Below are 25,462 nucleotides of genomic sequence, written 5' to 3' on the forward strand. Positions count from 1 at the left end.
AGAACTGGTCAAGCAGCAACTGTTAATGGTGCTCGATATCGCGACGCGATAACACGGTTCTTTCTGCCGAAATTCGATGATATCGATGTGGCCGATACGTGGTTTCAACAAGACGATGCCACACACCATCACAGCCAACGAAACGATTCAATTACCGCACGAGACATTTGCTGCTCGTGTACTCTTTCGATGATCAGAATTGGCCTCCTAGATCGTGCGATTTAACGCTATTAGATTTCTTCTTACGGGGTTATTCGAAGCGAAAGGTCTACGTCGACGATCCCACAACCACACGCGCATTACGAGAGGAAATTGAACGCTGCATCGACGAAAGTTAAGCACAATTATGCAGAAAGGTGGTGAAAAACTCTCTTTTATATTTAATTCAAATGTTGATTTAACTTTGGGACACCCTATATGATAAATAAAAAGAGCTAAAGTCGCGTAGTTATCGATGGCGCATCGAGACGCTCTTTAATCCGTTCACCGAGCGAGTACGGCCACAAAGGACGGAGACGTTTTGGGAAAAAACGAAGGAAACGAAAGTTCCCGTGGAGAAGAAAGGAATAAATTGAAACACGATAGTCGAGTGGCGAAGTAACCGCGTATAGGATAGGGTGGTGGAACTCCGTAAGTAGCCTCCTCCGACGGAACTCGTGCCAAACAATTTGCAATGCTGAAACGAAAAGTTGTCGAGCTTTACTCTCGCGAGGAGGCTCCAACTCCTCGATGGAACGTTGCAGTTCGTCTTCGCTCGTGTTTTCTCTTCTCTTCCGGAGAATTCTAACCGTCCTATAACAAGCAACCAAGAAATAGCGAAGAGAAAGATTAACGAAACGAACGAGTAATCGATACCTCCTCTTTCCCTCCATCCTCGATAGCGCACAATTTCGATTCCAGTGGAGGCGACGCGCCTCGTTTCTTCAAAATATTCGCTCCTCCTCCCAAGCAACGTCGAGCGCAACGCTTGTCAGCCCTCGTCGAGAGAGAGAGAGAGAGCCACCGATGAGGCTCACGATCCCGAGACGAACGTGTGTACTTACGTGGCTCACGCCTTTGTCTTCCCGACCCTTCTCTTCTCCACTCTCACCCCCTGCCTACATTCAGACATTCAGGGTAAGAATAGGAGCAAGAACCTCGGTTGCGTTTTCGGACGTGACAATTGTGTTAACCGTGTATACCACTCCTATCTACTTTATATATATATATAAAGGGTGTCTCAAAATTAACGCAAGATTTGAATTAAATATAAATATTCAGTCTTTGGATATTTATTTTTTAAGCGAATCGTAAAGTACATAGGATGATGCCTTCTGCTTTCAAAATCCGCACCAAATGCATTTGTTCTTCGCTAATCTCTCTTCTTCGAACACAATTGGCAATTTTGGCGATTAACAAAGCCATCGAGATGAAAGACACATTGTTGTATCATATAACGCTCCATTTTTAACCCTAAACTCTCGGCTGTCAAACTGTTCTTTTTTGCCAACAACTTGATGCAAAAATTCAAATCTTGCGTTAATTTTGGAACACCCTATATATATATATAAAAGTCTCAGAGCATAAGGAAGCAGCGTATAATTCGAGGAGTTGGATCAAAAATGATTAGAAATAGAAAAAAATTTGGAAAAAATAGGGTGCCAACAACTTTATGCAAAAATGGCGGCAAATTCAAATCTTGCGTTAATTTTGGAACATCCTATGTACATATATATATATAAGTCTCGTAAGGAAGCAGTGTATAATTCGAGGAGTTGGATCAAAAGTGAGCAGAGATGGAAAAAAATTTGGAAGGGGGAGAAATAGAGTGCCAACAACTTAATGCAAAAGGCGGCAAATTCAAATCTTATTAATTTTGGAATACATTAAATATATATATATTTATAAAAGTCTCAGAGTGTAAGGAAGCAATGTATAATTCGAGGAGTTGGATCAAAAGTGACCAGAGATAGAAAAAAATTTGGAAGAAATAGGGTGCCAACAACTTTATGCAAAAATGGCGGCAAATTCAAATCTTGCGTTAATTTTGGAACATCCTATGTACATATATATATATAAGTCTCGTAAGGAAGCAGTGTATAATTCGAGGAGTTGGATCAAAAGTGAGCAGAGATGGAAAAAAATTTGGAAGGGGGAGAAATAAGTGCCAACAACTTAATGCAAAAGGCGGCAAATTCAAATCTTATTAATTTTGGAACACATTAAATATATATATATTTATAAAAGTCTCAGACTGTAAGGAAGCAATGTATAATTCGAGGAGTTGGATCAAAAGTGACCAGAGATAGAAAAAAATTTGGAAGGGGGAGAAATGGCGGCAAATTCAAATCTTGCATTAATTTTGGAACATCCTATATACATATATATATATAAAAGTCTCAGAGCGTAAGGAAGCAGTATATAATTCGAGGAGTTGGATCAAAAGTGACCAGAGATAGAAAAAAATTTGGAAGAACGAGAAATGACGGCAAATTCAAATCTTATTAATTTTGGGACACCCTCTATATATTACTTACGCTCTTGCCCTAAATACGATACACCGAAGGCGCGCGCCAGGTAGAAGAGGGGCGCGTTATATTTTGTATAATTAAAGAAGGAGAAAGAAAAGAGATATGGGAACGTATCCGTAACGCGGGCGATAAAAAAAGAAAGGAGAGAGAGAGAGAGAGGGCAAAAAGGGATGTGTGTACGTATGATGTAGTCGCGTGGAAAAATAGTTTAGCAGTTGGAATTGCTACGCTCGTGTGTAATAAAACGGTTGCCACTTTCCTGTGTAATTTTTCCGGGCGCAATGAGTGCCAACAACGCGGAAATTCGTTGGTTAACGTCCTGCATCGCGCCACGCGGAATTATTGCCGCGATACGTCGGGAATAAGTTGAGAAAAAATGAGGGGGAAAGATAAGAAGGGGGCCGATTGTAATATTTCCGTTCTCGTTCGAAAACGAGACGTAAAAAGAGACGCGCTTGAGCAAAGCTGGAATAAGAGAGCGAGAGAGACGAATAACGTTTCACAAACGCGTAAACTTGAATTTCGAGAGCGATCTTTAAAGGAAACATCCACGCTTAATTAAACGTTTAATTTTCGAATAAAGTTTCACCTGCGTTTCGATTAATCGACCCGAGTAATTAAACGGTTGCGCGCTCGAAACGCTCAAATTTTTCACGGTATTAACAAATTTTATAACGATGCTCGTTAAACGGTATATCGATTTACAAGGCAGTATCGAAGAAACAATTCGGAATCAAGCTCGACGGGAGAATAATCCGAATGACGATGAAGATTCGAGATCGCAATGATTTCGACGAATCTGGAAAAAATAATTTTTCATCGTGTCGTCGACCCTTTTCTTTCTTCGAAGAAAGAGAAGGGTAATTGGTTCATCGTCGAAGAAACGACAAAAATCGAGTCGATAATTCTCCAAGATTCGTGCCGGATATATTTCGATACGTTTCCACTTTTTCCTTTCGTGGCCGCCGAAGGATCTTAAAAACGCGACGATCGTTTTCTTTCGCTCGAGGAGTTTGAGAATACCGGGTTTTCTCTCCAGGAGAAGATACACGGATGGAATGAAAGGTTTGGAAAGAGAAGAGGCACGCGGAGGAGAGTATCGATGTACCGCCACTCGAAGATGGATTGACCGGCGAGTCAAGAGTCGATCGTCGAAGATGTTGAGGGGAAACTCGTGAAGATCGTCGAGATTTCGGGAGGGGAGGAAAGTTTGGAAGGAAAGAGTTTTAATCGGACGATTATCGATAATATTTTTTCTCTCGTACGGTTTCCTGTTAATTAAACGAAAATATGACACGCAGGTACACATAGGAATCGTCGTTTACGAGATTAAGCGGGTGTACGCGTATCTATCGCGTAGCTACAAATTGTTAGTAATCGATTCGAATCCCTAGTAATCGAGATAACACCGAGTAACGTATGGCAGTCGAAATTCATGGTGCATCGAGCTACATATATCGAATCGACAGAATTAACTCGAGAGACCGCAACGAGACCGCGCGCGTGTTTGGACCGCGGTGGCCCGTTCTAATTGTAAGTAGAGCAAACGTAATTATCTTAATCCGAATTGCCTCCGAAAGAATATCTATCCCCTTTCCCCAAACGAAACGAAAGCTTCAATTTATCCTCCCATTATCTCCTCCGCGATTCTTTTCCCTTAATTTCACGGAAGAATCAATTCAAAAAAAGGGGTAAACCGAGGGATCAACATTTCGTTTCACGTCGTGTTTATCGGTAATTTCGTCGCATATAAAATTTTTACACATCCGTTATTTTTACACAACGTTCGCTGGCTTATTAAACTATTCAACTTGTTGAAAGAAGAAAGAAAGGGAAGACGGTTTATATAAATCTGTAATATTTTTTGTTAAGGAATATTATCCGCGGGATCGATGCGTTCAATTTTTGAAACGGGCAACGTAACGAAGACTTCGTAAGAAGGAAGATAAAGAAACGAAGGTTGGAGCGTTATTGTGGCTTTATGCGATAATCTAACGCTATCCTTCTGCTAATAAACGTTGCAGGCCGCCACGTGATTCGATAACATAAATCCTGCGGGGATTAAGTGTTACCATACACGAAGACAAAATTAATACCGAGCTCGGACGATAGGTAATGTAACGTAATAAATAACACGAGTCCTTTTATAAATCTTTAAATCCTGCTGTAATTTCAGTAAGATTAGATTCTATATTGAAAAGAAATATTTCTAAAAAATTATTCTATAATATCTCGATACGCATCTTTGGAAATTTAAGATTAAACCAAGTTTATTATTACTTATTATCCTTTACTTTTCCCACCCAGATTCCAATCGACCCATTTTTGTAAAACTTTGCAAAGTTCTTCGAATGCTGGTATTTTATTTTTCAAGAAACGAGCGATAATTGGTGAAATATCCGGGTAAGTTCGTATTCAGCTAATTTTTCTAGACCTGTTTGCGGATCAATTTCTTCCCAGTAGAATACTGCTCTCTTAAAACTAATGTATTAATTATTCCTTCCCTTTTCACGACGCTTTCGACAATCGTTTGGCCGATTTTCATCAGCATCCGACCCATTATTCGGATCGTAATATATAGTATCCATTTCCGGTTATCCTAGTGCTATTCAAAAATGGACTTCGTTTCGAGCCCTTTCGGGGGATAAGCACACTTGGAAACAACTTTTGATCCCCCGTCAAGTCGACGCGATACCCACTTTTCCAATCTTTTCACTTTACCACGTTGCGAAATGTTTGAGAACTGTCATTCGAGACACGTCCAACTCCTACGTGGATTAGCTTCAATTCCCAAGATTCTCGTTTCCGCGGCTGAATTTTTGAAAGCGCCATCCTCTCGATACAATCTCCCCCCGTAGAAACGTAATCTAATATTTCCTTTGCCCTTTCCGGGATAATAATTCTAAAAGCAGTCCGCTTCTCGATCAAATCGATTCAAAAAGGAAAAACTCGATCTAAAATTGAACACTCGTAGTAGAATCTTCACGAGTGTAACGATCGAAGAAGAGAGAAAGTTGACTCACGATGAATCACGTTATCCAGGCGTGGAGGGGGGAGCTGCGAATTGAATAGCAGCTGACAGTAAGAGCGATCGATTAAGATCGCGCCACGCGTCATCCGAATTAATTAAATGGCCCGTATCGATCGGACGTTATTATTGCAAAGCGTTGCGTATCCCAACATTTATGAATTTCCACGAAGAAGGCGTTCTATCTGGCGGCCGTTAAATCAGTCTCGTCTCCGTACATAAATTTACATTTTCGAGCGGAGGAGTAGACAAAGATATAAACAATATCGTGGCAAATGTCAATTTCAGTAAACACTGGCGCATCGAGCGCCATGTATTCCAGCTCGTGGATACGATGCGCGCAACTTGTTTTCAAAGTAAAAATGACGCAAACGTTAAAAGCATCGAAACAAAAATGTTCTGGCATTGCGATCTCACTCGCACGCATGTGTATGCACGTGTACTTTTTCGAAAAAATATCGTCGAATAATAATCCTAGGCTAGCTTTCAACACTACGTTCTCTCATTTTTCAACGATCCTCGTCAATTCGTTATTAATTCTATGAAATTAAGAATCGAACGATGAAAATTCGTTCGTTATTTACATTTTCGAAGCGAAAAGTTTATATATTCCCGCGCACATCGTGTAATATAAAATTTAAAGAATTTTTAAATTCCCCGAAATGGTTTATTTCTCCCTGTTATATTGTATAACCGCGAACGAATACACGGTTAAAGTATATAGAGTTAGTTTCGCGAAAGGAAGAAAGGAAGAAAAATAAATAAAGGAGAGAATGCAACGTTGAATATGGTAGCATTGTTCAAAGCCGTGTCATCAGGCTGAAGAAGCATCGGAAAGCTCTCGACAACTTCAATAAAACCTGTTTCCACGTGCACGAACGTTATCCACGGCCGTATGGGAACCGTAAACTGTACGATCCGTCGGGGTGTACGAAAGAAGGAAGAGGGTGCGTGGAAAAAAAAGGGAGAAAAAAAGAAAAAAAAAAAAGGTCGGTGGAACTAGGGACACGTAGTAATTCGTGGACCACGCCTCGATGCTTGTAACTCGAGTGTACGTGCGTGCGTGCGTACTCGTCGATGCAAACACGCGTGCGACCCCGATTCGATCGCACGAGGGTTTCTCGCGACGCGCAACAGCCTGGGGTCGCATCTCCACCATCATCCACCCATCCAGAAGAAGAATAGGCGTCGCGAATACCGCTCCTTCGCTTCTTCTCTCCACTGTGTAAACAAAGTGTAAACGAAAGATCCTCGCACGCGATGTATGAAATAAAAGTAAAGCGTTGTTTATTGTGTATATATATATGTGTGTGTATTAAGAATTCATTTGGTTTCGTTAGGAAAAATCCTTTCGTAACGAGGATCATTAATATTTATTTATGGAGATTTACGTCTTTTTTTGTCTTTTCTTTTTCGCCAGTCGGGAAGCTAGAAAAAAAGCGTGGATAGCATCGTTTTACTTTACTATACCATCTTTCGTATAAAATATATATTTGGTTAATCATTTACAATCTTTCCTTTGTGCAACGCGCAACAGTTTGTCACTCTATATATCGTAGTGTGTATAGTAAAAAGTGAAATAAGGATGCTCTGCTTCGAATTTTATAGAAAAATTTCACAAAGAGGTATTTTTATTTTTTTAGAGAGAGAGAAAGAGAGAGAGGATGCGCGAGCGTTAAAGCATGATAAAGCATGACGAGTTGTTTTCTTTAAAATGAATTATCGGTTAATGCATTATTCATATAGCATTCGATCAACGTGTTTCAATGATTCACCGTGTATCGTTTTAATCAACGTACCGACTTTTATACATTTCGATACGCGTATTATAAGCCAATTCTGTGCGTTGAACAGAATCGCTACCGATATCTCTTTCTTTCTTTTTTTCTCTTTTTTTTTTTTTATTTATTTAAGATGATTGTATATCAAAAATCGATCGACTATCTTATCGTTTAACCGCCGTACGTTTATTTGTTACAACGGTTTTTTCCCATTTTTTTTCCCCTTTTTTTTTTAATAATATTTCATCGTTTAACGCACAGCAGCGAAGCAAAAAGCGTTTCAAAATGAACAGCGAAATTCATTTCATCTTAAGTGCACTTTTAAACGATGAAATATTTTTTAAGAGAGTCGATATTCGGTCTACGAGTTGTTTAAAATACGAGTGATAAATGTATCGTGCATAGAACAAAAAATAATTAGCGAAAGAAGGAAAGAAAGAACGTATCTTACAAATACGAGACGACACGGTAAGGATTTCGTTATTTCGCGATCCCCATTGTTACGTCGACGAATGGAGTTTTTTGTATTTTTCCGTATTTCGAAAAATATGACGAAACGCGGGCTAATTTCAATCGAGAATAAAGATTCCTAAAGATATATCATATACACGTTCGAATCTGCCATTTACGAATATCATTTCAATTAAAAAAAAAGAGGATTTCGCGTGGAAAACAAAAGAAGACTGCGTCGTTTCTACGCAGATATTGGATGAGCATTGTTATTATTTAGGGCAAAAATCTGATATCTGAAAACGAAAACATATTTAAGCTCCTATCGCTAAAGGAATATTCGTGTCGTTAATTATTTTCTGTCCTTCCGTTTTAACTGGAGCACTAAATTCTCGGCTATGAAACGGGTGGAATAAGAAAAAGAGAATTTCTCGCATTATTGCTCGTCACGTTGAGTGGCACGGAAACTTCGTTTTGTTTCGAAACGTAGTTTCTCTAAAAAAAAGGGGAGGGGGAAGAAAAAGGGGAAAAAGAAGAAGAAGAAGAAGAGGAGGAGGAGGAGGAGGGAAAAAAATTATGTTGTTGTTTTTAGCAAGTGCATCGTCGAAGTATGATAAATGATAGCACGTAACAATGGATACGTGCCACCTGATACGAGGAAAAATCACCGAATTTCGTTGAATCTCTTTCTACAAAGATGAATTATGATATTCCAAGGATATATCTTTTTCTTCTTTTCTCGATAAAGAATCGATATTGTTTTCCTTTTCTTTTCTCTTTTTATAAATATATCTATAATTTTAATTAAAACATTGCGTTATTCGAAACGATAAATCGTATAAATCGTACAAGACGTCTGTTGATAACTGTCGATGGGACAAATTTTTATGCGTGTATACAAGACAAAATTGAAACGAAATGTGTGGAAGTACGTATCGAAATTTAATTTGAATTAATACTCTATTAATTCGTATTATGCGATAGGTGTAGATACGCGGTTACACGTGTGCGTATGTACTTACACGTACGTGTGTGCGGTATCGATTCATACGGACGAATGCAATATCGAATCAATTTCCCGGCATTTGTTTATTTTCAAAGTATAATTTCGCATAGTTAATAAATTAATAGCGATTCGAAAGAGGGGCAGCCGGTGTCTCCGTTATTTCACTTATTCGAATCAAATTGATTACCGTGAAAAATAAAATATATAAAAGATTTTCCTAACAGAGAATTATCATAGATCTCGTTTCTTTCCAAACTGAAATTTTTCCCATCCTTATTATCCTAATTATCCGGGTCTCCAAGATGATAAGGGAATTGGAAATTAATAAAAATGAACAAAATAATATAAAATCCTAAAAGATCTTTAATTGAAAAATATGGATGAAATGAAATTTTGTAATTATTAAAATTTGAACCAAGAGGATTCGATGATCCAGTTAAATGTAATGCAAATAAACGAAGAATTACTATAAATAGAATTACTAATAGATGAAATGTAACGAGAAGAATCGATTTAACGTAGCATTATTAATTGAGAATCCACCTCAAATTCATAATACAATCGTATCACCAATATAAGGAATTGCTGATAAAAGATTAGTAATAATCTGTTGCTCCTCACAATATGATATTTGTCCTCAAGGTAAAACATATCCTATAAATGCAGCTGCTATTGATATTAAAAGAATAATAATTCCAATACCTCATACTCTATTTAGTTTATAAGAACAATAAAATATATTTTGTCTAATGTGAATATATATTACTAAGAAGTAAAATGATGCTCCATTTATATGAATTAATCGAAATAAAAGAAAATTCAAATTCTCTTTTATCGTACCTTTCGCCAATAAGATTATGAATAATAATAATAACAATGAAAAATCGAAAATTTTCGGCACGCAATTTCGCGATAGCGCGACAAGTAGAATTCCGGAAGGCGTATCGATCCGAGTTGAAAAAAAATTCTTCCGGTCGACGGTCAATGTTTTTATCTTTCCGTCACGAGCGCGTACGCACGCGAAACGTATAAAAGCGTAGGTTTGATCGTAGGTTTTTACGAGGGGTGTACTGCGGGAATAAAAATGCTTTCGAGGAGGGTAATGCGAGCACGGGTCGAAATCGAAGCATCGTTATTCGCGGGGAACGAATAACGCGTAAAAACCGGCGATATGGATTGAAACCGAAACGCCAAGTTAAAGTTTCAGACTTTTCGGCCGCTCCTCTTATTTCCTCCACCTCTTCTTAACAATGTACAACAATACTTCTTCAAATATATGGATAAATATTGGTGAAAAAAGTAGAAAGAAGATCGGGCGATGATTTCACGGATGGCGACCAAAAAGACCGAAAGATGAGATGAAAGAATATGTGTGCGTGTGTGTGTATGTATGTAGAGGAATGACTAACCTTGAGCGTGGACGAGAGCGTGGAAGAAAGCGACGACAACGGGGAAAAGAAGGTGACACCGCATCTCTTCCTTTTTCCTCCAACTTTCCTTTCCTGCTCGGCCGCACTCTGTTTTTCCCTCCTTCCGTATTCAACTTTGTTTCACTTTCCACGCGATCCCGAGCGGAGAAGGAGGGGGGAGGGTTCCTCGCGGCAGCAAGGGAAAGGGCACGAAGCAGGCACGTTTTAATCGTGGCGCGGTATCGCGTGCCGGTTAATCGACGGGATTCGTTTCGACCGAGCCGTAACTCGATCATTTAACGTCACGAAAGATCCTGTATTCACTCATATCACCCGCCCGTTCACGTTTCGCCAGATTTCCGCTTCCACTACCCTCTTTCTCCCTTATTCTTCTTTTATTCTCACTTTTCTTCCCTCACATCGATATCATCAACACTCACTCTTCTTCTTCTTCTTCTTCCTCTTCTTCTTTTTCTTCTTCTAGTCTGCAATACCAAACGATATTTAATCCATCACCGACCTCGCGCTTTATTCTATCCTCCGAAAATGGTGGAAATAGATATTTTTTGGATAGGAATGAATAAATAATATTAATCCTAATTATCGAACCGATCGCTCCGCCAACACCGCTCTCTCCCTTCCCCCCGTTTCCTTATCCACTTTCTTTCTATCACGGATACGAGTGTACGCCGTTGGCATATCGAAAAGGCAGCATCGACGTTTTCCATGGATTTTATCGCCGATGATTGATGAACACGGCGAGGAACACGTATCTCTCTCTCTCTCTGTCTGTCTCGTGGAGCAACCTTACAGCGTAACTCCAACGTTGTGCCTTCGCTTACAAATCAAATACCACTAGCAAGGCTTCCGTGTTCCCTCCGCTCCTTTTCCACTCTAACTTTCCTTTCAACCTAGTAGCGCCATTGTCGCTACCCTAAATCCTCCTCCTCCTAGTCACATCCCTGCCGACATCCTGGACCCGGTAGGAACGCATAATCGAATAAAACTGCTAAGTGATTAATCGCATGAACCTCCTCCTCCTCCTCTCTCTGTCCAATCCTCTCCCGCTTTAAACGACATTTACCGCATCGTTTCGCTTTTTCCACCGCTTCCATTCCAATCTTCGTCCCGAATACGCTTATTATCCGCCGTCCCGTACGACCACCATCCAACGCGATTACCAACGTGGACAAGCAACCGATCGATTTTTATCCGTTTTTCGTTACACGATGAATAATCGTTCGAAGGAAGCGCGCATCCGTTCGAGATCGATAAACCTTTGATCAACGATTCTCTCGATTCTCTTTCGAGAATAATTTTAGACCACGACTTGCAACGACTCCATCGAATCGAACTTGCTTCCCTCCTCGTCTTTGGACCGAGTTTTACAACAGTTTTAAAACTTGGCACGGGAGAGGTTTTGATTCGCAGGAATCAATGAATTTACCGGGTCCCGAGAAAGTTTCGGGAAAGCAACTAGTCCCGCTGTGGAAACGCGACTTCACCTTTCTCCCCCGCTCCGATCATTTGTCGATCCCCTTTTTTCTTTATACGAGATTACGAAAATTTCCACATCGGTTCGAAAAAAAGTTTATTAAACGTGGTCGTCGCTAGTATTATCCCCTGTTCGCTGGTTGGAGCAACGGTGCAAGTTACCACATCGAATCGAATTTGCTAATACGCCCACCAGCCCGGAGGGACTTTGCTCGTCGCCTAACGTAGTAGGAAACGTTGCGCGTCCTGCCGGGTTGACTAACAGCCGGGGAAACATCCGACAATTTTCGTTCTCCCACCATCTATTCCATTAACGAGAATTCTTGCGAGCGTTCGACCCAATCTACGTATATTTTGGCATCGATTTTAATAATTTTTTAAACGAACAATCCCTTATCCCCTTCGAAAAAGTATATCGATAATTTTAAACGTTTGCGCGGAAGCAATTTGTTTAATGGAAAGTTTTTTTCCTTTTTCAATTCGCGATAACGCGTTTCGTGATACTTGGCAATGTTCAATCCTGTTAATAATTAAGCGCAAAACTGTGGACGGAGAAGAATACGAAGAGCGGTGATAAATTTTATCCGATTCACTCGCTGCATCGATGATTCTTTGTTTAAGAGAACTCGAATTTTATATATATATATATAAATCGTCCAAAGTATTAAATTCTCTTCTTTTTTTAACGATAAAATCGGGGGAAAAAATGGAAAGTATTTATACGCGACGAGAAATATCGTTCGCGTCGTTTATTTTCCAACTCGTATAGTCGTTTAATACATCGTTTATTTATTAACGCGCGAGACTCAACGCCATCTAGAATCCCGTAACGTTTCTTTCGATCGTGCGAATAATTTCAACAGAATGTTAAATTCGTCAACATTCGTCAATCACGAGCATTGTTCACGAAGATGATCGCGAAAACGAGCGGCAATCTCTTACACCGCAGGCTTGTACCTGCACCAGCCTTCTCGAATATACGTTTTTCGAAAACACTCGTCAATGTCATCGACTCGTGTGGCGAAAAAACACGAGGGTTTTTTTTTTTTCCCCTCTCTCTTTTTTTTCGCGTGCTGTGTGCTCCGCCACAGCGAATCAATACGAATTAATTCGTCGATAAAAGTATCGTATCGGTGGAAATTCCGCGCGCCACCAGATCCCCAATTACCGAACGGTCGACCGAGAAAAACTCGTTCAACTCGTTAAGCCGCAGCGGCCTGTTACCCGATCCCAACGCAACGATTCGAGTAAGATTCCGCACGAGGATGAAATCACGGAGCATCCGGCGGCCGCGTCACGTATCACACCCTCCGCAACTTCTTCGATAAATGGAAATAAAAATTCGGCGCAGGCAAGCGATACGATACGATACGATATGCGGTGAAACGAAACGTCGTGACGCGCCACTTTCCCTCCTCGTCAAAATATTACGACGATCTTTCGATCGAAACGATTTTACTTTTTTTCTTCCTCTCTCCAAAAAAAACACGCTTTATTCGGGCAAAGTAACAATTTCGAGTATCTCGGATCGATTTGGAAAGAAGAAGAAAAAGTTAGAAAAGAGAGGACGATACACGAGACGAGAAGGACGAAAATCGGGATAACTTGCGATATTGATAAACGAGCGAGTCGAGTTTTCGATCGATATCGTGGAAAAGACGTAAGAAATTGGGACGAGATCGATTCGAACGTCGCACGAGATCCAAGATTCATTTTTTACCTGTTAGACTAGAACGTGCGAAGAGAAACGAGGGGGTCGAATTGTTTTCACGAGCGTTGGACGGAGCAATGTGTCGGTTTGCGTAAATAAAGAAGACAGAGGGCAAGGAGGAAGAGAGAAGGGAGGATAAGAATATCGAGAAGGAAAGATCGGACGAATTGGTTCTTCTCACCGATATCTATATATATAACGCGTATACGTGTGTGTGCACGTCGATACAAAAATTCACTTTTGGAGGCGAAACGAAAGGAGGCGAGGCGAGGCGAGGCGAGGCGAAATAGCGGACGTCGCGCGTACACTCGCGATGGTCGCGGGCTGAATACTGGCGCGTCGTGCCGCCCGGACTTTTAGTTCGTGCCGCTACCGAGGAGCGTCGCGACGCTTTTCGCGCCCCCCACTCCGCCGGTTCAGCCCTTGGGTTGAGCGTCAGCCGGCCGCCGGCCCTCTCAAATCGTCCGCCACGTTTCACGCTATCCCCACGACCCACCCTATCAAGCCTCGCCTCACCTCGCCCAGACTAGCCAAGCCTAGCCTCGCCCCTCGCGCCCTCTCGCCCATCCATCTCCATCTCCTCTCCTATTTCCAACGTATCCGATCTTTCGATGACGACTCTCCCTTCGATACGAAGACCGCGTATAACTCCAAATACGTTTCCCTTTGTCTTCTTCCTCTTCTTCTTGTTCGCGTCTCTAATCGTGCAAACAAAGTTTCTACGTTCCTTTTTAATTTCCTTTCTTATTCTTAAGAACTTTGATTTCTCTCCCAATTTATATATGTACGTATATTGAACTCTTTCGAAAAATTTAGCGTATTGAACACATCAATACAGTGTTTATGAATTATGGAATTCTTGATAATGGAAACGTGTTAACGAATTTGAGTTCGATAAAGATCTTCGAAAATTTATTTACACGCTTTCTTTAAAAGTTCGAATCTTTCTGCTTAATCCTTTTGTTCGATCGAAGAAGGAAGAAAAAATTGGAAGGACGCGGAAAAATATTTCTCGCCATTTTTCACATTTAGTCACTTATCGAAACGACTCGCCTCGCTCATCTTTCCGAACTTAATCTTTCGAAAGCCTGATCGGCCGAGCTGTTCTTAACTGTTTATCGTAAGTTTCGCACTTTCAGCCATTCTGCTTTATAAAGACTCATTCTCCGAGCAGATTCATAATTATGGAAAATTTCACTCGATTCTCCCTGCTAAACCCAACGAATTTCGAATATCGAAATATTTAAATGTAACGTAAATAAAAGTTGTTTCAACGTTAAAATACTTTCTGGACGATGTTTCGAAAAAAATTTTATACGTGAAATTAATTTTAAAAATATAATTACGAGATATTTCCATTCAAACTACGCCACAGATTGGAATTTATTTTCGAAGCAAAACTATGTTCCTTCAAGAATTATTCCAAAACTGTTACCTATTCCTAACTAGATCACGACCTCTGCGTTTATTACTCTCGATGAATCTTGCGAATAGAAATAAACTCGTATTCCTATTATCGAATCGTTGCCACCTTAAAAATAATTAGACAGCTCCTGGATCAAGATCCTCCTTACAAAATATCGTTAATCGTATCGTGGAGTCTGCACTCGTACGAGTTATCTTAACTAGCCAACTATAATCAAGAAGAAAAGAAGAGATAATTTGGCGAAGAAGCGTCGAAGAAAGAAAGAAGAATTATTCTTCGTAACGTTACTTTTCGAGGTCGTTACGAAATAAACTGTCGCGTCCCGAGGGAGGAAGGGAAAGACGTTTGCACGTTTCTGTACACGTATTACGAGACAGTCGGACGGTTAGTTAACGCCGAGGGACTGTTTTCGCGAATCCTGATATATTCGCGCATCGAGATAACAGTATCCAACCTCTTCTGACTGACCTCCCCTCCCATCCTCCTCGTATTCTTCTCTGGGAGATGTCTCGAGTTAACCTCGACGAAAACGAGAAGGATCCGACGAAAGGAAGGAAGGAAGGAAGGAAGGAAGGAAGCGTTGGCGTTTATCGATAGATGCGTTTTAAGAGAAGAAAGGAGGAAGACGAAGGAGGAGGATCGAACGGTGGAGACAAATGGGTTATGAATTAATGGTCGGTCGTGAAATCGGAGAACAAAGAGAGGATCCTGACTGGTTGGGATACGGGTGAAAGGGCACGGGATCCGCAGGAAGGGGATGGAGAGGATGCATCCAGGTTCCAGCTGCGTGCGATAAACGCGCGCTAAGCCGCGCGCATGTGGCCCAAAGCCGTCGAGATTACACACCGAAAGGTAATTAACTCTGGCAGCTTCGTCTCCTTCTTTCTTCTCCTCCTCGTGGAAAAAGAGGAAACGAAATCTCGTCGAAATTAATTATTCAGAAAATGTACGAACAATATGGATTGATTTCGGATGATTTCTTCACGGACGATGATCGATGTACCCCGAAACGTTCGACAACGATGGTGGTGGATTCGAAACGGGAACTGCGAGATTGCAGACCTGTTTCCCAAATTAAGGTCGTATGCAACATTCCCGCATCGCGTGTCTGCATACCCTGTACAGCTGCTTGCGTCGAGTGTATGCAAAATTCAGGAAACCACTCTCCGCGCTCTTCTCACCTTCTCCCTCGTCCGTTGCCCTTTCGTATAATCCCGCGGAGAAAAAAGAAACAAGGAAAGTTGCGATTCAGAGTTTGACGTTAAATCAGTTTTTAGGGGAGAGGAAAAAAAACAATAACTCCATGGCGGGAGAGTTATCCCGTTCACCGCGTCGTATATATCGCCGCGTACGATCGAAAATCGTACAAGCGTCGTTCTAAAATTTGTTGTTATTTTTTTTTTATATATATATATATATATATATATAATTGTCCTTTTGTACATTTTTCGTCGTATAACTTTTTTAACGACGCGTTTATGACGCGGTACACGATTCGTACGCGTTTATTATCGAGAAAAGTTTGGAAAAAAAAGCAAAGTTTTCCACTAATTTTCGTTCCTCGCGAAATTATTCCAATTATTTCGTATATATGTAGGTTATAATCGTACGTTCGATTCCTTCGATCGACAATAAAGAATTGAGACTACGGTCGAGAATACATAATCGATCGAGGTGTAAATTGACGCTTTGTATATATAAACGTATACGTATGCACACAGGTTGGGGACGAAATAAATCGATGATCACGGCCGGTATTAACGTTTTGTATATTTCATTTCATTATTTCTAGAATAAATCCGAATCTCTTTTAATCTTGTACGGGGCAATTTAAATTTGAATTTTACGACGTATATAACGACATTTATCTTTCCCCGGAACGGGTCCAAAATATTATCGCGGGCGTTGTAATCGATACAGGACGAGTAAGTGAAAATTTGGAGAGGGAGGAAAAAAAATCGATACGATCGATCAACGATGACAATTAAATTAAGCATCGTTCGATTTAATTCGCGCGACATTTTTCACGATCGTTTATGCAACAGCGGCGACGAGTGTAAAACCGAGCGGTAAACCCAATTCCCCGAACTACAAAAGTGGATAAATAATCGATGAAACGCGAATCTTGTATCTTGTTTTGTGTTTTTTTTTTTTTTTTTAATTCGCAGGTTGACGGCCGACAATTTACCGAAGTGAATAGTTAAACGAATTGGTATCTCGAAACCCAATTGGAATACCGATACATTCGGTTATTGGGGCGCATTGTTCCTAGACCCAGGCATTGAAACGCGGAGGCAAAGGCTCCTCCTCGCCGAGGATAACTCGTCACCGAATAACTTCGAACTTTTTCCACCGAAAATCGATCGAAACGCAACCCCGTTTAACCCCGCGTTCGATCAATCGTATAATTAAATTGCGATTTTCGCGGATAAATCGCGAGGACCTCCGGAAGAAAATGGCTGGATGGATAAATAACCGGATCGAAAACGTTGGAAAAACACGTTGGTTGCGAACGCGTGTATACATGGGATAATTTGGAGCGTAGTTTTCATCGATCGGATGAATCGATAATTGGTATCTCGGAAGCAAATTAGAGCGGTGTCGAGAGTGCATTGTGTCGTGGTCGTGGACGGAGCAATAGAGGAAAACAGGGGACTGGACTGGACTGGACTGGACTTGGGCGGGCGGGGAGGCGCGAGTAAATGCGAAGCTTGCCGTTTGCTCCGCCACGGCGTCCGATTAATTTCTCCGGCAAAGCCTGCGGGCTCCAAGGACATTGGCAACGATTGTTTTCGGCTTTGTCGATCTCAAAACCGTGTAAACGTCCGCCAGTCGCTTTCGCGTGTTTCCTAATTAAACTACCACTATGCGGCCAGAGAGAGAGGGAGAGAGAGACTTTAGCCAACCATTCCAAACCGCTTTTCCTATTTACATTAACATATTTCTCTTGGCGCAAAGTCCTCTTACGTTTTTTCTATCCCTCACCGCCGCCGCTGCCACGGACAAATAACGTCGAGGAAAAAGAAGGAAGGAGGAAAGAAAAGAGGCAAAGTTTGCCCGTTGTAAAAATCGTGTCGTTAATTTAATTTATGCCATTTACGTTTAAATCCCGCGAAATGAATGAACGGAACGAAAGATAAACAATACTTTTAAAATACGTAAGAATCCCCGGAGAGAATCTTGGAATCGGGGGGAATTTGCATAGGGAAGGGGAAGAGGGACGGTAACGAAAAACCGAGAATCTGCATTTCTTTGAGGTTAATGGGCCGAGAAGGAAGTAACGAATTGAACGCGCTATATAAAAGTCGGTTCGAAGACTCGTCACGCGCGATGGAGAGACAATTTACGAACGAAGATTAAGCCAAGAAATTGAAGAATTGCGCTGGAGAGAGAGAGAGAGAGAGATACGATCTCGTTATCTTGTTGTTGTCGTTAAATTCAGACGAAAGATAAAGCGTTTTTTTCGAGGACAAATTGGTTCGAATCGCTTCAATTCTCGCAAACCAAATCCACGAGTTTCTCGATCGTTGGCAAGGATTGGAACGATTCGATATTCGGGCCGCTCGAATCTCGCCTTTTTCCTCGACGAAGAAAAGAGAGGAGGGGAGTTAAAAACAAAAGTCGACGAGCAGTCGAGTTCCTCCCCCCCTTCCTTTCCGGATATCCCTCGGCGACGAGGGATGCTCGTAATAATGCAGGAACAAGAGCGATGACGGGATCTTATTTCACCAGTCCGATTACTGCAATATTAAGTGAAACTAACTTACCAACGCTGCAAAGTTGGGACGTAGCGAGGTATTAATCCTAAGGTACGCAACGTCTAAAATATTACACCATCAGCCGGGTAACCGTGATACACTGAACAACGAAGAAGTAGGAGACAACCGCTTTAACGATTTCATTAAAACGTCTTAATTATCAAAACCCTTAACTTTGGGAGGAGAATAAGAGAGAATAAGAAGAAGAGTTATTCGCTTATATCTTCTATGCTTTTCTTTTTTTCACGAAAGTAATATTTGCCAAATTTCGTTCCTTCGGAGAAGGAAGGTTGAAAATTTTGGGAAAGATTCGGAGCTGCGTTCGTTATCGGAAATTATTCAACGGACAAATGCTGGTTTTTTTTTTTAGGGGATGATGTTACGAACAACGATAGATCGGAAGAGAGAGAGAGGGAGGAAGAGGGAGGGTTATCCACTCGGATGAGAACGCTGTCAGCATGATTGTCATCGAGAATCCAATCAAGTAGGCGAGCATAGCGCGTTCCGATCATCTCAATAATAACCGACCGTTTAATTTCGATCGATGATAGATTGCTCGAACCACTGATCTCGAATCGCAACATTCGATTTTCAATCTGTTATCGCGCTCCCCCGTTACCCCCTCCCGCTATCGATAGACCGACTCCCAAATTTTCATTATACTCGCCCATCGAATTAACGGATTAGAAGAATTTAAGGAATTTCGAATATATTCGGGGCGCGAGATTTCGCCTCCCCCTCCCTTCCTCTCTTTCTCCTTCGAGCGCGCGCGGAATCGCAACTCGATCGTTCGAATTATTTACCTTACTTTGCGTACCAGTCCGCATTTTTCGCCGCCAAATTTCCCTCGAACGATGGAAAATTCGTCGCGCGCCATCTCCGCTCGGAATCCTTTCGATCGCTAATCGTTCATCGATTACGAAGGAAACGGATCGAAATTCGCTTGCTTTTTTCACGAGGAAAATGGCAGGGCATCGATCAAGTTTTCTTCCTTTGAGAGAGAGAGAGAACACGGATCCATTATCGGATCCTAAATAAAGCCGGCGGAATATTAAAGAATTTCGGAATTTAAGTCGCGTGTACAAGTCGGGCGGCAATTTAAATAATTTCCAAGCCTTGATTATAACTCGGCAATACCTCGTGTGGATGGCTATTGGCCAAATTGAGCGAAATTTCACGGGAGGAAATTACGAGGAGCGAGAGTTTTGATCCTATATATCCTCCGTTTCGAAAAATACGCGTGGAACGTCACGAGATATCAACCGAGAAAGGAATTCGAAGAGGCAAAGTGGAAGATGGAACGAAACAAACCCATCATTCGCGACCGAACCAACTTTTTCCCATCCCTCTCTCTCCTCCATTTTCTTTCTCCTTTGTTGCACCCTCGTAAACCATACACACACACAGATGTATGTATTCAAGAAACCTCGGACGATCCCTTGACCTTCGAACGACTTTCGAATAAAGTTTCGACGAGAGGGGAAAATTCCTTTTTCCCTTGGTAGATCGTTAAAGGAGAAATCTGTTTTGATCCGAGTGTAAAATGGAAGAAAATATTGGGTTGGCAACTAAGTAATCGCGGATTTCAGTTGAAGTTGACGATGACCTAATCAAAGCGATAATCGATTCGGATCGTCACGGTACAACTCGTGAGATTGCAGAGAAGCTTCGTGTATCGCATATGCATCGAAAACCACTTAAAACAACTTGGCTATGTTCGAAAACTCGATACATGGGTTCCTCGCGAACTGAAAGAAAAGCGTTTAACGCAACGCATTAAGCTGCGATTTGCTAAAGAAACGTGATGAAAATGATCCATTTTTAAAACGACCGATAACTGGCGATGAAAAATGGGTTGTTTGCAACGATATCGAGCGGAAAAGATCGTGGAGCAGGCCACGTGAACCAGCTCGAACAACATCAAAAGCTGGTATTCGTCGAAAGAAGGTTTTGTTATCAGTTTGCTGGGATTACGAAGGAATTGTCTATTTTGAACTCTTACCACCCAACCGAACGATCAATTCTGTCGTCTACATCGAACAACTAACGAAATTAAACAATGCGGTTGAAGAAAAGCGGCCGAATTGACAAATCGAAAAGGTGTTGTATTCCATCGTGACGATGCAAGGCCACGCGCATCTTTGGTCACTCGGCAAAAATTATTGGAGCTCGGTTGGGATGTTTTGCCACATCCACCATATAGTCCTGACCTTGCATCATCCGATTATTTTTTATTTCGATTTTTACAAAACTCCTCGAATGGTAAAAATTTCAATAACGATGATGATATCAAATCGTACCTATTCAGTTTTTTGCTAATAAAAACCACAAGTTTTACGAACGTGGGATTATGATGCTGGCTGAAAGATGGCAAAAGGTGATTGATCAAAATGGGCAACACGTTACAAAATAAAGTTATTTAGTTCCACGAAAAAATTGTCTTTGATTTTCTAAAAAAAATCCGCAATTACTTAGTTGCCAACCCAATAGAAGATTTGGAGGAGAGTGGAAATTGATATAAAGAGTAAACGGAGAGATATTCCGCGTACGAGTACGAAGAATCGTGAATTCTCGATACGAGAAGCGATATCTTGCGATATACAGAGCCGATCTTGGGCCGGGCCGATATTTCAATTCGAATTACGCTTGTCACCGGCAAACCTGCCGCTCCGCCAATTTTCCAATTTAAAATTTCGATCGCCCGGAACCGCTTCCAACTATCGCTTTGCCTCGCCATTTTTCCGAACGACGAGAGAAGCGTGGAGAATATTTAACGTACGGTTACGTTGTTCCGTCACGCGTTGCACGATTGAACAGAGAGAGAGAGGATGAAGTTACGGATAAAGTGGAAAATTGTGGTGGCAAGGACTCTGAAATTCAGAGGGACGAAGATAATATCTATGAAAGCGAGGGATCTCTGTGTATAGGAAAGAGGAGGGGGAGAGAGCCGAGTACGGTGAGTCTGAAATAGTTGGCGGCGGTGGTCAATCAGGAATGGCAAGGGTAATAAGTCGTACCGCTATCCATTCCCATCTTGCAAGGTATTTACCTTTGGGATATATCGCGTCGAATTCCATTTGCCTCGCTCCATTCTTCTAACGCTTTATGACTTTTACAGTTATTTTTCCCTTTTCTACTTCGTTTAATCGATACTTCATAATCGAGCTTTCTTTCCCCCCCATTCTTATTTCTCTTTCACTCTATTCATTATCGATGAACATAGTTAATATATATAGACGCGCGTATTTTTTGTAATTTTTTTACAAGCGGATGAAAATGGAACGTAAATGGGAGAAAGAAGATATAATTTAAAAGCGATGAGGAAATATATATATATATATATATATATATACGAGAAGATCGTGTATCGAAAATGGGTATGACGGAGACGACAAGATGAAAAAAGAAAAAAATGATCGAGTCGTTGGAAAATTTGATCGATCGATCGTAATACAGATTTTTTAATACGCCAATAACGTTACGATTCGTAAGCTTGAATTTTTACGCGCGTTGCGCGTTCGAACGAAACGTACGCGTTTTATTTGACTTATTAATTACGTGCATCATACGCCGAGTTTACACAACGTTAACCGCAATCAAGAGGGGAAAAAGCATTGTTGCGTATCGATTCGTTCTCGCAGGATCGCGTAAAGCGGAAAGTACACAATTTTTCTCGCAAAAGGTTGTGTCCAATTAATATCGACTTTTACCCACCAGCTATGCAAAAAGTACGTACGTTCAATCGCTTAAACCCGTTCGTTTCCAACTCGACAAAATATCGATAATTTACAAAAAAAAACCTAATCCAATAATTTTCCAATTTTTTTATAATTAGCCTACCCAGCGTGGGTACAAAGTTTCGAAAAGCTCGGCAAACTTTAGAAAACTCGCCGTTAAAGTCTCTTTACGCGATTATCATTCTTTTTCTTATGGGACCGAGTATCGAGAGACGATCGAGCCTCGAGGGAGAAAGAGAGGAGGAGGAGGTATCGAGGAGGAGTCATACCGACACGACCGTTCTTAGGCATTTTCAATTACGCGAAATTACCCCGGGTTATTAATAATGCCGGCTGATATTTACGCTACTTGGCGTCGCCGCCAACCGCGCTATTCTCTCCTCGGCGCGCCGCTATGCTGACGGAGGCGAATAAAGCTTATTAGGCAGTCGCGCGCGCTCCAAATATGCACACCAATTTAAACGGACGCGCGGCTGCAAGCTGGTGGAAACGTTTCGACGACCGATCGAGGAGAAAAGCCGCGCTTCCTTCCTCTTTCTACCAATTTATTTCATTTCTTATGTAAGGAAGCATAATTTCGACGAATTAATAAGATTTATTCTTCTTCTACGTCGAGAAAAGAAGAGGCATTCGAAGGAAAGTACTCGGAAAGGTCGATGAGACTCGATGAGACGCGATGAGGCACGCGATCGATGATGATATTTATAATGGAGATTTATATGGAGGGGAATAGGCATTTCATACATATGTAGGTACACACAGGTTGGCACGATGTCCGAAAGAGTTTGGCAGCGAAGCCAGGCCGGCCACGTTCTCCCGATATTTCTGCCGCCGGTAAAAACGGAGAATGCAGATTACGCCGCCGGAATGGAATAACACGGTGGAAAATGGCGAGGATGATGCATGCCCGAACCGGTGCCACTACACCGTGTCTTACCGCCAACTTACACCCCTCTTTTCGTCCCCTTACACTTCTTCTTTCTCTCTTTCTTTTCTTATTTCCCCTTTTACGTTTCTTCTCTCTCCGCGCTGAAGAAAGAAAGCGATCGATCCTTCGTTTCGATTTCTGGATGAAAGAAAGGTAAGGCAAGTGTGGAAGGAGCTAGGAGGACAGGTAAGGAAGGAAGCATTAAGGGATGAGGAGAGTAAGAAGCACTCGCGGTTATGGGATTCCATAACGACGAGCCGAGTAATATACATAGATATACAAGTAGCGAGAGTAGTTTCGTTGTACGTTTCCTCGCTTTTTTCCACCCCTCTCTCTCTCTCTCTCTCTTTTCTCCCCGGGGCGTTTACTCCCTGCAAAAATGAAAGTAATAATTACCGAGCGCTCTGCTTGACGCGCAATTTTCACCCCTGTCGTTCCTCCTAGACGCTGCTTCCCGTTTTTACGAGCAGAGAAAATCTAAAATATCCGTGAAGATATATATACCCGCCTCTCTTGAGAACTCTTTTTTTCCCCGATCGAACTTTTTTTTTCTTTTTTTTTAATCAACGAGCTCGTACGTTCGAATATCTTATCTCTAATTTGACTTGCTTCGATCTCCACTGATATATTTGTCTCGTTCGTACGCAATATTCGAAGGGAGAAATTACCGATTTATTTTTCGCATCGTACGAGATATCTTTCGAGACTTTGTACATCGGATAAAGTACAAATTTTCCGAGTATCGAATTAATTCACGATACGAAGCTTTTCGTCAGTGAAATACGTTTAAATCGTTTCGATGTCGTCGTGTTTCACGAGAGAAGTCGTATTCGTCTGGTCGCGAATTCGACGGATTGGCCCGATCGCGGACGACGAGGAAAGATGACGAATCGAGGAGGCGCAAACTCGATTTTCGGGAAATTATCGGCGGAATGTCGGGTGACAAGATGCTCGTGGAGCATTCTTCCCTCACCACGACTAATTACGCTTTATCGCGTAGCGTCTTGGCGGAAGAGACGCGAAATATCGGTCCTCCTGCAACCCTTCGCATCGAATGCTTTCGGAATTCGGTGCGGAATTCGAGCGGGTATCGATTCGCCTGCAGTCGAACTTTAATAGCCGTGGAATACGTGCGCTAGACGAGTATAAAGGTAAATCGTTTCCACGTACGTGTATTCATCGACTTTTTCATCCTACTCGCGAATTCAACAGTTGTCACTAACATAAATTCCAACCATCAACTTTTTCCATTACCCTTCTTTAACGAGAAGAGAAATCGAAACGTTTTTTTTTCCCCACCGTAAACGAGGCGAGTAATTATTCGAGTAGTTTCTTTAAAATATATATATATATATATATATATATATATATATATATATATATATATATATATATATATACGCGATAATTGTAAACGGATACTGGATGGATTAACTCTCTCGTTCCACCAACCGTTGTAACACGATACGGTTTACGATGGCCCGTGTTAAGTTAAATTTATCATTACGGTAATTATTAAGAGGTAATTGCAAGTTTAATACGAATGGCTTTGTAACACGGATAGCTTAGTTATAATAGAGTTGGCGAGCTTTTGCCGCTCACTTCTCGAGCAGCAATCGAGAGGAAATCGACCTCCTCCTCCCCCCCCGCCTTTTCAGTCTGATGCTTGCGGGAGCTGCTGTTCGTTCGTTCGTTCGTTCGCCGTGGGATATAATAAGGTGAAGGGTATACGCTTCTCGATACGAAGCGAAGTTGGGAAAGGAAGCGCCGAGATAGTTAAGCGACGTAGAAAGGGTTACACCTCCTGCGTCTTTGTTTGCCCCAAACTCGTTATACTTTTAAGATTTTAACCAAATCTTCCATTGATCGAACTATTTAACTATTTATCGATAATCGAGGATGGAATTTATCTCGAGATGATTCCATTCCATCGAAATAAATGGTTTTTTTTTTTTTTTTCTTTTCTTATGAAAATGGGGAATAGGAAGAAGCCTACGAAACGTCTTTTACCGAGAATCGGAGATGGAAATCCGACGCGACTCGTCTCTCTCTCTCTCTGCGGTCGGACGACGTCTGGTCGATCGTATCGATCGCGCTTAAGCCGCTTATTATCCCCCGTGCGTATTATCGTCGCGGCTTTGAAATATTATACGTGCTCAACCACGCCAAACATCTAGTCGATTATTGTACTTTTGCTTATGAAATAATTATCGACCATTAACGA

The 25,462-nt window shown here is 41.5% G+C and overlaps 1 protein-coding gene across 5 annotated transcripts in view; it reads right to left on the minus strand.

Moving 5' to 3' along the window:
- The window catches only part of LOC410573 (nephrin), a 61,758-nt gene extending 48,030 nt beyond the window's left edge, over positions 1–13,728 (minus strand). For 2 of the 5 annotated variants that reach the window (XM_016916833.2, XM_016916832.2), the window contains exon 1: positions 10,185–13,728. In XM_016916833.2, coding sequence (XP_016772322.1) covers positions 10,185–10,248 — 64 coding nt within the window. In that variant the 5' untranslated portion in view covers positions 10,249–13,728. The remainder of the gene's footprint in view (positions 1–10,184) is intronic. The other 3 variants (XM_394052.7, XM_006563689.3, XM_026445416.1) reach the window with 3 other exon arrangements.
- Between the last annotated feature and the right edge of the window lie 11,734 nt (positions 13,729–25,462).

The sequence above is a fragment of the Apis mellifera genome, linkage group LG15 (assembly GCF_003254395.2).
Source record: "Apis mellifera strain DH4 linkage group LG15, Amel_HAv3.1, whole genome shotgun sequence".
NCBI lineage: Eukaryota > Metazoa > Arthropoda > Insecta > Hymenoptera > Apidae > Apis > Apis mellifera.